Source organism: Myxocyprinus asiaticus, chromosome 16 (genome assembly GCF_019703515.2).
Source record: "Myxocyprinus asiaticus isolate MX2 ecotype Aquarium Trade chromosome 16, UBuf_Myxa_2, whole genome shotgun sequence".
NCBI classification, from domain to species: domain Eukaryota; kingdom Metazoa; phylum Chordata; class Actinopteri; order Cypriniformes; family Catostomidae; genus Myxocyprinus; species Myxocyprinus asiaticus.
Window position 1 is genome coordinate 7227773 of NC_059359.1, and position 13907 is coordinate 7241679.

The 13907-nt window shown below is 36.2% G+C and overlaps 1 protein-coding gene across 9 annotated transcripts in view; it reads right to left on the bottom strand.

The window, feature by feature from the left end:
• syngap1b (synaptic Ras GTPase activating protein 1b) overlaps positions 1–13907 on the bottom strand; it is a 181021-nt gene that overhangs the window by 19192 nt on the left and 147922 nt on the right. For 6 of the 9 annotated variants that reach the window (XM_051720255.1, XM_051720253.1, XM_051720250.1 and 3 more), the window contains 5 exons: positions 11781–12347; positions 10133–10573; positions 9609–9785; positions 7413–7624; positions 648–720 (listed from right to left, as the gene is read on the bottom strand). In XM_051720255.1, the coding sequence (XP_051576215.1) occupies positions 648–720; positions 7413–7624; positions 9609–9785; positions 10133–10573; positions 11781–12347 (1470 nt within the window). Of the gene's footprint in view, positions 1–647; positions 721–4424; positions 5057–7412; positions 7625–9608; positions 9786–10132; positions 10574–11780; positions 12348–13907 lie in introns of those variants that run through there. The other 3 variants (XM_051720252.1, XM_051720251.1, XM_051720257.1) reach the window with 3 other exon arrangements.

A 13907-nucleotide genomic window follows, 5' to 3' on the forward strand; every position in this document is an offset into this window, starting at 1 on the left:
ATCTTACCTCTGCCAGCAATGTTTTTTTAGCGTAACATTATAAATGATAACAAATGAAGACTATTTCTAGAGTCTCCTGCCTCTGAGAAAAAGAACCCAGTAATCTCACATGCGTCTCCTTTAAAATAGATCTAAACAATGTCTCAAACTGTTCTCAGATTTCTGCAATCAAAAGTCAGAGATTTTCAAATTATTTCTTTAAAACTATCTAAACCATGCTTTTAATATAATTTTAATAGCACAATACTCTTTCTGTATTTGAACACTTGTCAAGAAAATGTTGATCCTAAAGTTGAAATGAAGCATAACTGCGACGTTTAGCAAGCCACAAAATGCAATAAAAAATGTTCTGGGATAGTCCAGATAGTCAGGAAGCCCCCCGTTGCTACTCTTCCTCTAGTGTATAAAATCATCCAGCATTGTCTCCAAAATCTGTGGGGTATTCTACACACAATAACATGGCAGCAATGGAAATCAGTCTTGAAATGAATCAGCGTTTAGACAAGCAAAGCAAAACAAAGAGACATTCCTACATGGATGCAGAGGTACAGACACACAATGGACTAAACTGGATACAGATATTCATAGAGAGAGAAAGAGAGAGAGAGAGAGAGAGAGAGAGAGTGTAAAGAAACGAGAAAACACACCTGGTCTGCGAATATCCTGGGTTTGTTCTCAGGCACCACCCCTACCCTCAGCTCATCTTCCACAGCCATGAGTCTTCGTGGAAAACCAAAAAACGAGGAAGACAGAAAGAGTGTGAGAGAGAAAGACATTATTAGTATTTATTGAGATCATGCAATTAAAACGCATTGTTCATCTGCCACAAATACAATCTGATTCATATACCTCAATGGTAAATTACTAGGGCTTGTCCATTCTTTTATCAAATCTGGAAAGTGTACAGTGAAACAGTGTATCCTAGACATGTCATATTAATGACATATTTCCATCATCCCATGGGAATTAGTGAGTTTATAAATCAAAATGGGTCACATTGTAAGGCTTATAAAAGAGTTTGATGGCTGCCGCTCTTCCTGGCAGCTTATTTCTGCAATTACACGCCATTGAAGTGGCCGCCAGCACGCATCAAAGTGACGGCTCAGTTCCGCACTCAAAAACAGGGATGCTTTCATATCTTCTAATAAAAATCTCTTCCAAACGCTTTGGATATCCGATTAGATAGTGTTTTTAACTGTACAGTAAAAGAAGAGAAACCATGGCTTTATAAAGAACGATATCTTTTGCTGTGTTTGGTTTGATTTATGTTTGTGTTGACAAGACAACATGACATCAGACATGACAGGGGACACAACATAGACAACAATATATGGATGTGTGTGGTTTCAAAATTAGCAAGTTTGAACTCACAATTAGCAAGTTTGAGCCAATTCTGGAAAACATTTGTCATTGTTGTGATTGTAAATGACTGGACTGATATGACAAATTGTATATTTGCACTAATTCTGAGCTTGTTCTTATCTTCAGTATGAGTAAATAATGAATTCCACAGTTTGGGTTTATACAATGTGATTGGATATTTTATTCCATTCATAATGTACATGTTACTAGTACAAAATTTAAAAGCAAAAATTAAAAACAAAAGAACAGAATAACACACAATTTACTTGTCAATTGCTGTGATTTCTAAAAAAGACAGAAGCTTTATTATTCCAGGTATGCTCAGGCCTGTTTTATATGCAGTTACAAGCTGAGAGTTTATTAACAAAGGTCTGAAAAAAGTTCATGAGGTCAGAGGGGTCACAGGAAGGAATATTAAATAAACCAGAAAAAACAGTAAACTTTCACTGTGCTATTTTTCATCGCTACAGTAATCAAGGCATACTTATTGCACAAAGATTAGCTACAAGAGTTAAATACAGTATATGTAATCTCATATATACAGAATATATATTCATGCTCTATTTGTAATATATATTTGTAATGAATTTATAGGGAAGCAATGTCTTAATTTGTCTACTTTTCTAATAATATACTGGAAAATATTTTATACAATCAACTTTATATATCAACTGACAATCTTTAACTACAAAACAAAATAAAACGTCTTATTTTCAGCATTTCAGAGCAAACATTTCATATTCTTCAAAATCTTTATTTATTTCGACATCACATTACAAAATATATTTTTAATTGAATTCAATGTTAAAATAATTCTTGATTTTTAATTAATATTTCTATGTTTATTTCACAAACAGCACCACACAAAATAAAATATTCATAAGCATATCACAGCGGGCCTATATCATAACTCAGTAAAATGTCTTCACTTACCTCATATTATTGTCTTATACTGAATGTACTTGTCATTGTCCATGAATCAAAACACAATGAATATTATGCTGATTTGATGTGTTAATATTTATTTATCAGGGTCATATATCACCCTAAAATCAAACAAATAAAAAATTAGATTATGTTTCGTATAAAGAAAATGAAGCCTACTTTGGTACAATTCACATTTTTGGGGGATTGTGACATTTTTTTCAGTTAAATACACAGCGTAATAAGATGTGTACTTTCGAGTTTGTTTGCAGTTCTCCAAATATTTAACCTCGTGCGACTCCGTGTACACATGCGTGGACGTTGTTTTTTGGCTTTGCTATTCACAACGCATAATTTAAATTAATTTAAACCAACTGATCTAAGTTCAGGAGACTCTGTGCTGTCAGTAAAGGGTTAAACTTTGTCATGTGACAAAACAACATGGCGCCGATCACAGCGGAGTTTGTCTTTGGGAGAAACGCCAACAAAACTACATCTGGTCAGAAACCCAATTACATTTTTTACATTGAAACCTGTTTGAGTCAAAAGATTAGAGTCTCTAGATTCATCCGATATGCCATTTTTTTAAATTTGTGCGACTTATCGCGAAACACCACGCTGCTAAACACAATGTACACTAATGTGTACTTTAGCACATTTTTTCCTTAGAAATCCTATATTTACTGTGCATTATCACATGGGTTCATCCAATAGGTGAAAAATGTTGCTTTCAGAGGCTTTATATGGAGTTAGGATGAAAATAAGGTGCATTTTGAACTATTCTGAGACAAGTGCATACAGACAGCGCACTGGAGGTTAAGTCATTCACTAAATAGGAAGCAAGGGAGCATTTTATAGCTCTCTATGCAGCTAAGTGCATTCAATCCAAACTTCCTATCAAAAGTACAGTTTCAGGCTACAGATGATGTTTGGACCACTCAACATGTTTGACAGATATGGGACAATGGTAATCAGTACATAGAGCCAGAATTTATAATGGATCATTTTATTTTAACATGGTTGGCAGTGATTGGATTATCAGAATTATTTATGCTAATTTCTCATGTAATGTCTGTAAACATGAATAACCAACACTCCTGGAAACATAATAAACAATTTGATTTAAAAAAAACCTGACTTTCTATAGCTTGGTATTATTTAAAATTTCACAACTTAGTCCCGCTGTCCACATATATTGCCATCCAGTTTTAGGAAAACTTTATTTGCTCTAGACTATATTTATTTACTTATTTATTTATTGCATGTTTATTAGGTGCTACTAGTTATAAATCAAAAAGGGAAATGGAAAATTCACACAGTAGTCACGCTCGGGTCTCAGGAGGTTTATAGAGATTCTCATTAGATTTTAATTACTGCCTGGACACATTGTATTTTTTTTTTTTTTTTAACAAAATAAGTATAAATTAAAAGCAGTACAACATATACTACCATGCTGCATAAATACTGTACAATAATAATAATAATAATATATATATAATTAATTTTTTGCATTACAGTAATCAGAATGATATATTTTGTTTTTTCATTACAATAAAGAAAAATGCTGCTGGAAAATTTTGGGGATGAGCTTAATTGTCACAAAAATAGTAGATAGGCTTTATTTTCTTTATACAAAATATAACTGATATTTTTTCTTCTTTTGAATTCACCCTATTCACCCTAAAATAAGGAAGCATATCTGTTTCTGAACCTTGCAAATACACTGTTTTATTTGCATATTTCTCAATGAATGCTCTTGCTACTGAAACTGATATCCCCGCAATGAACTTCAGATGTGAATGAATGGTGGGTGACATATGAGATTGCTGTTCTTGTGATTAGATATAGAACATAGTGATATGGAGAACATGGACATCTGAAATGTGATCTCCTTTAAATTGTAAGACACTTTCATCATACAGTATGTTCCAGAACACAGTGAAGAGAGAAGTATAGCAGAAAACTCCAACAGGTAGTACAAAAATTCAGGAAGAGAAGATATATTGGACTTTCACACTACAAGAAAATTATTTTCATATCAATAATTTTGTCTTGTTTTCCAGTAAAAAACAACAACAAAAAAAACTAAACTTTATTTAGATATTTAAATTTACTTGCAAAGCAAACTGTGTTATAATAAGACTTGTTTTCAGAATATATATCTCTTGAATAAAATTATTTCTAAACATAAATCTACATTTGGTAACATTAATGTCAATGGGGTTTATCTAGTTTTAAGGATATTAAACAAGATATAAAATGCTGTTAAAAAAAAGAGTATTTTCAAGATGTTCTGCTACAATTACTAATGGTTATTTGGAAGAGAAATTCCTGAGAATTTCTATTTAAAGACTAACAGGTAAAAGCCGAGTAAAGGCCTAATGAGTAAACATTATTATTGTAGCTACACTGATATTTGCTCATTGCGAGCTTTTGAAAATGGCATTTTTTTCTTTCCGAACACAAGTTCTGCCATGCAAAGTGCACAAAGAAAACATTAGCAATTCATAAAGCATTTTTGTTACCTCTAGCACAATTTACGACACTTTGTTACCTTAGAAGGCAGTGCTCAAAATGACAAGTCTATACTGCACACATACTATTTCTTCATTTACACACATATCCTGCTCATCCTAAGATCATTCCAGTCAGATACTGTGCTAATACATGTCAAGGAAGGAAGAAATTTGATTTTTGGTATTTTATGGCCTTTTGAGAGTAAGAACACAGGTGTCCCTTCACTGAAGGTCTTCACTCCATGCCTTCCTTCCTAGAATTGGATTGAAATAGCAATATATTCTGTGACACAAAATATTACACTGCATGTGCTGCATTACAGGAGGTTACATCATTATTTCATCAACCAATGGGTGGGGTGATGTCATTTACATCAGAGTAAATAACAATATTGGAAAATGGGTCTCTTTTACATATCTCTATAGATGCATAACATAAAGACAACCTCTGTTGCCACACAAACACACAAAGAAACAAAATAACAAAACAGAAATGATGAAACCGAACAAAACAAATGACAACAGCAAAACAAGATGGAAATGGACATAGTTTAGCAATTACAAAATAGCTTTATAACAATGAACAATGTGGCCATTATAAGAGTTTACATTAAAGAGTTTAAATTCTTATGACACTGGCACAATTCTTCCATGAACTGAACTCAATTCACAGACTACAAACCACAGATCCACTTAAATCCATAAAACCTCTTTTGAAACTATATACTGCATATTTACAGCAGCACAAAAATTATTTGGATGGTTAAAAATGTATGAATGCCATTATATTAGATATAAAATATCAAACCAAGTGGCATCTGCAAAAACATTATTCACATTTTTGTAATTTCTTGTAACCAACTGGTGTCAATGAGTTAAGGTTAGGTTTAACCCTCCTATGGTATTCGGTCATTTTTGACCGAAATAAATGTTTAAATTTAATAAAAATGTTTTCCTTTATCTGAGCAGTACAATACTTGGTGACTTTTCCTCCATTTGCCATCTGAACATAAAAATAAATAAATAAATAAATTAAATAAAATAAAAATTGGTCTTGATTCAATAAGTCTAAGTGGTCGTATATAAAAAAAGCACATTTTGCAGTTCATTTCTGTTTCTTGATGTTCATTTTCTTGACATTATTATGCATTTACTTTGAGTTATTACATTTTTATGTTTAATAAATTATTGGCAGAAACATTTTTATTCTGTCTTCTTTTTGTCATGATCAGGTTTGATGACAAGCATAATGACATAAACTACGAAAACTGACCCCTCTAATCAATTTTAAAATGCTAAACTTTCACAGATAATAGTTTGATAATGTCTAAATATATATCCAAATGCTTATCTTGTGATAAATATAAAATGAGGTTACAACAAGCCATCAGACTACATAGTAGGTGGCTACAGTCATCTACTGGCTGTTACTGGCATTACATGGTTTTCAAGTCATGCTATTTATATTTTGTTCACCAGATGGCAGCAATCATAAAAATAGTATAAAATCCCAAAAGAAATGCATAATTTTATTGTTCTTACTTCAGGGAAGAAAAAAAAATGGTTACACATCTAAATCTTCTGGTCAAAAAAGATAGCAAATACCAAGGGAAGGTGCCATTTTTGAATACCATAGAAGGGTTAGGCTGTCATTTTTTTTTTTTAACAGGGTACTGTACATGACATTTCTTCATTTAAATGCATGTCCAAATACTTCTTGGGGCCAATGTACACTAAAAAAAAATAGCTTTATGTCTGAATTTAATTCAGTTGTGGACAGTGCTTGAAATGAGTTTACTTGACTTAAAATTACTATGTAATCTCAACACAAACACTTTGTGTAGAAATAACCTAGGTGAATTGGGTAAACCCAACAAAATTAGACATGTCAATGTAACTCAATTAAATATTCTATTTCTTTATATACTAACTAGTGAAAATGAATGTTAGCATGCCGAATACATGCACTACACTACAGGTGTAGTTTAGTAACTATGTTACGGTAAGCACAGCAATTGTTCATTGAAGCGAACAATTAATTTTATGTTGCGACATTTACCTGTCCTCATCGTTAGCTCAAGCTCTACTCTTCACCATAATGGTAACCCCTAAACTCCAACATAACAGAAACTCTTCTAAATCTCAGGATAACAAAACATTAAACACTAAGTATCCCCCTTTATGTTCATCTTGCACAAAAACACTTAATGTTAACGTTTACTCCCCCCATCGAGTCCCATGCAAAGCATGCCCAGTTTCATCAATGCTACATTAACACCACAAAAAGTAAAGACTAAAAATGTAGTCCCAACTCAAATGGATTAAGTAAACTTACATTTTACAAATTTAAATAGATAAATTCAGTGAAATAAAGATGTGAAAAAATTTCTAGAATTGTTAACTTTAGTTCATTTTAATTAAGTAAATTATACAAGCAGCAAAAATCTTTTTTTTTTTTTTTAATTTTTTTTTTTAGTGTATTTAAAATATGTTTTTATATATAAGTATATAAGGGGTCATTTGCAAATGAACTTAACCTGTTTAACACTGCGTGCTCACTCCTGTGTGTGATCACTGCTCAATGTTTCTCACATTTCTCTGTCTCATTACCTGTCAATAATTCCTTTAATCTGGTTGTCTTTCTCCATCTGTTGCAGTCTGAGTCTCCTCTCACTGTCATCCAGTCGGCTCTGATACTGCAGCAGGATTTTATTGGTCTGCTGCTCCTGAGTTAACAGCCTCCTCTCATACTCCTCCAGCTTTCGGTGTGACATCATCAGACGCTCCTTAAGGGAATGAATCTCCTCTTCATATTCACGCACCTGCGGCCACAGAAGAGATGAAAACAGCATGTTATCAGAACAGTTTTTTTAGGGGCTATTCATAAGGTTACGTTTATGCATCCATCTGCGATGTTGTTTTTCGATTTAAACATGCGTTCTCCCTGCGAAGACATTCTTGCAAAGCATTTTACATCTTATTTTTTGTAACAAAATATTTTGTTAAATTCTGCTTTTAAGTCAGTAATATATATGTTTTCTGATTTTACTGGTTGTATGCAATTGTGTGAAAATATATTTGTTTAAATGCTGTCAACCTAACTGAGATCCTCAATGTTTTATTGCCAGAGGGGGATACAGGAAGGGGAACAGGGGTTCAAGATCATCTGGGACATACTGACTGAAAGCTCATGCTGTTATCTCCCAAAGTCTGATTTCTTTGAAATGCTACTCAGTCTCTTTTAATATTCAAATGATGCATAAATTAAGATGCCAGCACCATCTGTTCTAAGACATGATATGCATTATATGCATGATTTGCACTTGAGGTAAAAGACATGATATGCATTTCTTTGACACTTGAACTCAAGCTAAACTTTAAACAGTCAACTGAGGAGGGAATTCAACAAACCGTTGTGCTTCTTTTGAACGCAACAACCCAACCTGGTCTCACAGAATCACGTTACTGTACGTTTTTCCTACATTTTTGCAAAATAATGTTTCGATGGCTGCTTGTACATATAGCTGCAGTTTCCTGGCGAAATAGAGGAAACTGCCACTAGAGGCACTACAAAAACAACTTTTACTCACTTTTACACAAATCACAAGTAAAAGGCCAGATTATTAGTTCATAAACGTACTTTTTTCCCAGTTCAACACAAAATTTACATCGAAAACACTTTACAGTACATGACTTGTAATTGTAATGTTTGCATTATATAACCAACTACATTTACAAGCTTAAAGTATTTGAGCGTACTCAAGTTGTGCAGTAGCTAAATGACTGGGGTACGATTACAGAGGAGCATGCAAGATCTCACATTTGCTATTTCTGACACTATTGGTAAGGTTTAGGTTTAAGGTTAGAGTAGGGAGGACAGTTTTGTTGCTTTTTTTTTTTTTCAATTTGGAATGCCCAATTCCCAATGTGCTCTAAGTCCTCGTGATGGCGTAGTTATTTGCCTCAATCCGGGTGGCGGAGGACGAATCTCAGCTGCCTCCGCGTCTGAGACCATCAACCCGCGCATCTTATCACATGGCTTGTTGAGCGCGTTACCGCGGAGACCTAGCACGTGTGGAGGCTTCACGCCATCCACCGCAGCATCTATGCACAACTCACCACGTTCCCCACCGAGAGTGAACCACATTATAGCGATCACGAGGAGGTTACTCCGTGTGATTCTACCCTCCCTAGCAACCGGGCCAATTTGGTTGCTTAGGAAACCTGGCTGGAGTCACTCAGCACACCCTGGGATTTGAACTAGCGAATTCCAGGGGTGGTAGCCAATTTCTTTTCCACTGAGCTACCCAGACCCCCCGGTTTTGTTGCTTTAAAACTCAGCAGAGCATTAACTTTAGAAACTGAGGCTGAGTTCGGAATTGCATACTACAATACTACTCTTACTATTTCTGCCATAGACAGATATGGCAAAAGTATTACAAGTAGTATGGGTAGTATGCAATTTAGACCTCAGCCCTAATCTGTTTGCGAGAACATTTAACTTGCTTTTAGCGCCACTCAGTGGACATTTCACCTCAGAACTGCCGCAATGCATGTCATGAACCACGCGATGTCATTATGCAAAAATGTCACCACAGTCAAGTAATTTTTATAAGGCTCCAACAATCCCACTAACCACCTGCAATCCAGTTTTACCAAGTGCTAAATGCACAAGAGCTTTCTAAAACTGCAATATACATTGCTCTAAATAAAATAAAAAAACAATGTAATATGGAATAGGTATAAAGGAAAGTTTACAGCATATACAGTAGCTAGTATAGCTCGTTTAGTAAAAGAGAAACACACCCTGTCCAGGCGTGACTCATCCATGCTCTTTGAATACTCCTTCAGCTTGAACTCTTCTCTGTCGATGCGGGAACTCTCGATGTCAGCAGACAGATGGGGCATGTTGGACACCCAGGCGACGGTTCGCTCAGAGGCAGGGGTCAGGGGGTTGAGGGTGGATGGAGACTGGGAAGAGCCCTAAAGAAAATAAAAATAAAATATCATGTAAGTGTGGAAACTTGGGTCATTTTTTTTACATTTCAACAAACAAGACACTATGAACACTAATACTATGTAAGTTTTACTATACAAAAACAATATCTAGCTTTTTATATATATTTCTCTAGCAGATGAGATATTTTTAGGCAGAGGAAATCTAGAAAAATCTATCTTCACTATAAAAATTTCCACGACTTTTCCAGGCCATTTAAATATGTCCTTATATTTCAGGTTTTCCATGACTGTGGGACCCTGTATAAAATTCAGTGACTTTCTAAAGACATGTTTCACTATAAGTCTAAAATGAATCATTTGGATCCGAGCACCTGTTTGCTCATGGTAGGCTTGAGTAGATGCTGTTGCTGGACCTGCTGGCGTTCCTGATGCGATTTGGATTGCTGTGTGGACTGTGGAGTTCCGCCCTGAGAGCCCTGGGACCCCTGGCTCTCCCTGGTGGAGCTCTGCTGATGGGGGAGACCCGGGGGAGTGTTGTCTTTGACGGACAGCTGCTGTCGAGGGCCCTGCTGCCGGCCCCCAAAGCCAGACTCAGGGGACTGGAGCAGGTTTCCGCTCTGCGGTCTGGTCTTGCCTGTAGGGGCGCCAGCGGCAGAACTCACAGACAGCTGATGCGAGGGTTGTAATTTCATTCGCTGTGTGGGAGGAACCATGGAGGTTTGACGGACAGGCTGAACGGTGGAAGGAGGCGTGGCAAGGGAAGAATGAGATGTGCCGGTCTGTGATGTCATTCCTGTCATCTGTTGCTGCTCCTGATCACCAGACACATAATTAAATAACAATGACCATTTCTGTAACGGATTTCTAAAATTATTTACTCAGAAATTGTGTTAAAAAATTGCAATTTCAAAGTACAGAAAGAATAAAAAAACAAATACATAGGAAAAATTTGTGAACACAAACATAGATGTTGGCTTGACAAAGCCTCATCAGACAGATAGATAGACAGACAGACAGACAGGCACTGTAGATGGATAAATAGACAGACGGATAGACAGACAGACATATAGATAGATAGATAGATAGATAGATAGACAGATAGACAGACAGACAGACAGACAGATAGACAGATAGACAGATAAATAGACAGACAGACAGACAGACAGATTAAATAGTATTGGTTCATTTGAACATTCTGTCAATGTAAGTCTATGGGGTTTTTTTTGTTGTTGAGATTTGATCATGTGCTAATCGAAAACCTTAAATTAGATCAGTTATAAAAGTCACTGCATCCCGTGTCAGAGCAGTCTGAAGGTCTGTGACAAGTTTGGTAGATGTAGGTTGAAAGCTCTAGGATTTGTTGGTTTTACTACAGTAACAATAATTAATTATTAATTTTATTATCATAGTTTTGGTTTTCCTGTATTATTACAACAGTATAACCACAAATACCATGGTTAAAATGTGGTTCCTGTAGTAAAACCATTTTAAATTTTGCAAATATGTTTTTACTACAAATATCATAATGGAACTATAGTTACTGTAGTAAATTCATGGTAAATTTTGTGGTTACTATGCATTCACTACAAATACCATAGTTCCACTATGGTTTCTGTAGTAAAACCATGTTTAGTTTTCATGAGGGATGGATAAAGGTAATGAAAATACTTTTCTGATCCTTTTAGATCCTTTTAAAAGCTTTAAAGAGAGTCACTATCCACTGCCATTGCATTGAAAAGATGGCCTTGAATTATTAATGAATTATTAAAAATTATTCTGTTTGTGTTCTGCATAAGAAAAAAAGTCATATGGTTTTGAAACAACATGAGGGTGAGGGTAACCTATGACCGAATTTTGGTTTTTGGGTGGGGGCGAACTATTTAATGGTGTTTAAAATATTGAAATGACATCAGTTAACATTGACTATTAGCATTAACTATTTATATTTATATTTATATTATTATATAATGATCAAAAGAATGTAGACTTTTTAAGCCAATAAAAAACTAAAGAAAATACCTGCAAATGCATTGGGATTTGCCGTCGCCCGTAGTCGCTCTGGTTATGTCGGGTGTAGTCATCACTATAGCTGTGGGAGTGAATGATGCTCGGCTGACCCAGATGAGGTCCTGGTCTGAGGGTGGAGAGATCCTCACTTCGAGAGAACCCACCGTGGGCGAACTGCGGGATGTAAGTGGGGTGCGAAGGGTCCGGCTCCGGGGCGAGCAGGAGTGGAGGAGGCGGCTGTGCCCGACTGTGCTGGTGGTGAAGCTGTGGCCCATCTGCAGCGAGGTGGAACAGAGGGTTCTGGAAGGAGAGGGGGTAGCGAAGGGCGGCGGCCTGCTGCTGTTGCTGCTGGGACAGTGAGTCGGTCGTGGTCCCCATCTGGCTCAGTCTCAGACCACCGGACATGCTGGAACCCCCGGATCCGGCCGACATGCGTCCTCCGGCACGCAGCTGACCTCCGAGGCCTCCTCCCAAGCCTGCGAGTCCACCGTAGCTGCCGAGGCCGGCAATCGAGGCCTGGGAAGAGTTGAGCATGTCCCCCATAGACTGCAGGTTAGAGACGCTGTTCATTCTGGAGTCCTGGAGGTCCATCATACAGTAAAGATGCTTTCATTAAGACATAGAACCTACGACGGGAGTACGCTGCAGCTACCTGCCGTTTATAGCCAAAGTGAGTTTGCTTACGTATGTGGCTTGACAGCATGTGAGTACATGGTACTGTGTATTAAAGGAATAGTTCATACAAAATAAAAATTCTGCCATCATTTACTCACCCTCGTGTTGATCCAAACCAGAAAGTTATGGACTAACAGACTTTGTCACCATTCACTTTCATTGGAAAGTGAAAAAAAAAGTATGGAAAAAAGAACACTTCCTTCTGTGTTTCATGGAAGAATGAAAACCATTTCGTAAATCCTAACGATAATTTTTGGGTGAAATATCCCTTTAATTTGAGAGTTTAATGGAATAGTTCATCCAAAAATTATTAACACACACTCATGTCGTTCCAAACCCTTATTTTTTCCATGGAACACAAAAGGAGATCTTTTCCATACAACAACAGTTGATAGTGACGTCTGTCAAGCCCCGAAGACGACAAAAAAGGCACAATAAAAGCACCATAATGAACTCTATGCAACTCATCTACTATACTGTATATTAAACCTTCTGAAGCCATCCAACAGCTTTTTGTGAGGAACAGAATTTTACGTCATTATTTATTGATAATCTCTGCAACAAGGTACTACAAAAGTCATATTGACTACAAAAATGGCACATTACGTCAGTTTTACGTCATATGCCTATAGTTCTTGCATGTCTCCTGACCAAACGTCGTTGATGTCTAATTTAACATGGCATGTCTAAAGGGACCATATTTGATTTGAGAGCTATGGCGGAGGGCAAGGTTTTTAGTTATAATGATTACATTTTTAATTTTTTTTTTTTTAAATGTCAATTTAGAGCAATTTAGTCCAACTGGTATCGTAGAAGATCAATGACAATCACCGCATGTCTTCTGCCATTTTTTTCAGTCAAAAACAGGAGAATTAAAACTGCAGCATTTTGTCAAAAATATAACATTTCAGTGCATGATAATTGTTTCCTACCATTGTAATTCCTATAGGCTACATTCAAATAGAAATAAAACATTACATTGCATTGCATATGTCAGTGCTCGAAATGGCTTAACATGCTTCATTTTAGGAAATGAAAACGCTTAATGGAAAAAATATGGGGCTATATTTTCATAAGCGCGCAAAGCGCAACGCTACGCGCAACGACCATGCACAACGTCATATCTAATTTTTGCGTGAGCGGTAGTACTAAGTGCAATTTTCGTGCCAGAGCAAGTGGCCATGGATGGGAGTGTTTGCGCTATCTGTGGGTGTATGCGCACAAACTGTAGGTGTACTGTATGTAAATTAAGTGGTACTAAGCACAATTTGTTAATTTCTTGAGAAATAGGTCATTGTGCTAAAAGCACCTCTGTTTTCAGAGGAAAGTCTAAACTCAGTTCCTGCATTTGCAGTTTGGAGATTCCACCAGCTGGTGGTAATAAAGTTCATGTCCAAACTCTGAAAATAAAGTGGAACATCAAATTATGTCCATGACGATCACAGTTGTAGCCGTTTTATGAAA